This window comes from Trichoplax adhaerens, genomic scaffold (assembly GCF_000150275.1).
Source record: "Trichoplax adhaerens TRIADscaffold_36 genomic scaffold, whole genome shotgun sequence".
NCBI classification, from domain to species: domain Eukaryota; kingdom Metazoa; phylum Placozoa; class Uniplacotomia; order Trichoplacea; family Trichoplacidae; genus Trichoplax; species Trichoplax adhaerens.
This window is the reverse complement of record NW_002060976.1, coordinates 219746-221524: the sequence shown is the minus strand read 5'-3', so window position 1 is coordinate 221524 and position 1779 is coordinate 219746. Positions and strand designations below refer to the sequence as shown.

Here is a 1779-nt window from a genome sequence, read left to right as displayed (position 1 = left end):
TTAGCGTGATAGTTCATTACTTCGGATGAAATTGCTGCTGTATATGACAGATATTTACGATTCACAAACATCGGCTAGATGAAGCTCGATGTCCGTTTTGATCTTTGTAAGTGAAGTTATCTTTACTGGTTTAGGCGAATTTTGGCTACACCTGATGATAGTTACTGCTTTGCATTCTACTTCTATTAAAGAAGTAGGAGAAGAGGCAACCCCTTTTTTACACGTAAACGCCTGCCTGATAGCCAATCGGTATTTGGAATTTGTAGCAAAGTAGATAAATGGATTAAGACATGAATTTAAAATTATCAACGTCTTTGCTGATCGATGTCCAACGGATTCTAATCTTGCCAAACCAAAATTGATTAAAGTGAAGTAGATTTCATTTGGTAGCCAACACATTAAGAATACGATGGCGGATGTACACACCATTAATGTTACTCTTTTGCGAATTTTTACGTCCCTGTTTGATCTTATGCTCGACTGACGAAGAACTGTTGTAGACCAAATACGCCTGGCACAATCACAATAAATAAGAATAATTATTGCAGCTGGTAAAAATACCCGAGTAATTTCCAATGTTAAGTAAACTGCTAAATCCAAAGATTGATCATTACTTAGCAAGATAAAATGGCATGGTGTACTTCCGTTTTTATTCTCCACATATCTAAGTAAATTGTCAATTGGCAATAGCAAACCTAATATCCAGATGCAAGCCACTGTAATTTTGACGTTGGTAGCTTTGAATATAGACCGATATCGAGAAGGAAAAGCAATAGCACACCAGCGTTCAAAACTTATTGCCATCATCGTATAAAGGGATGTAAATCCAAAATAAAATAAAAGGTATTGAGAACCAATAAATGGGCAAAAAAATGCAAGATGTTTTATAGGATACGGATATAAACTATTCGGTATTATTAAATCCGGCAAAAAGATAACGACCAGATTAGCAAGCATGTCAGTAACTCCCAAGCTCAGTATAAACATTTCGGTGGATTGAAATTGACAGGTCCTAGTTTTAGTAACAATACAGCATACAAGAACGTTACCTGTCATGCCTAAGGCTGAAATAATAGCATAAAGGATATTGAAAATCTTATAAATTTCATATCGTGACGAAACATTTGCTGGTTGGAGTGTGCTATGATTTGAACAATTTGCAGAAATGCAATTTTCCATCTCGATACTTGTATTATATGAAAGTCGCAGTATTGAAGTTTCCAATTTCGTGAAGGGAATCTCCAAATCAATTCGAATTTGAAAATTTGATCCGTAAATATTTTCGTTAAGAAAATTAAAATAGTGGTAAATGAAAGGTATAGTCTATAAAATAGAAATTTCTGTTATTAGAGATTACTGTTTTTCAAAAATGAAGTATTTACGGAAATGTAACTCTTTGGAAACAGCCATTGCTAATATAAAGGCACATTGTTGATGAAGTTTTTTTCTCATATATTAATTACGGAAACTTGCTTTTAGATATTATGTTAAATTTTAATTCATGTAATTTAGTTATGTGAATCTATTTAAATATGTTCAGATTATATTATAAGCGATATAAGTTGGACTATTGTTAGTTGTATACGCCCATGCGATTAAATCAAAATAATTAAATGGTTAGAAAGGCAGTTAGGCCTATCAAAAAAGGACAGTAAATTTTATTGCTTATTAAATCAGAGTTGGTATCTTGATAAGGCAATTAATTGTGAAATTGTTATATTTAAAATCTGTTATTATTAGATAATGCTTTCATATACTGTAAAGTAATGAAGTAATTAA

General features: G+C 32.2%; 1 protein-coding gene across 1 annotated transcript; it reads right to left on the bottom strand.

Moving 5' to 3' along the window:
* Positions 1 to 225: 225 nt before the first annotated feature.
* TRIADDRAFT_6910 (uncharacterized protein) lies at positions 226 to 570 on the bottom strand (the record flags this gene model as incomplete). The annotated part of the gene is made up of 1 exon (XM_002118051.1): positions 226 to 570. A coding segment is annotated over one exon (345 nt), but the record flags the coding sequence as incomplete, so codon positions are not given.
* Between the last annotated feature and the right edge of the window lie 1209 nt (positions 571 to 1779).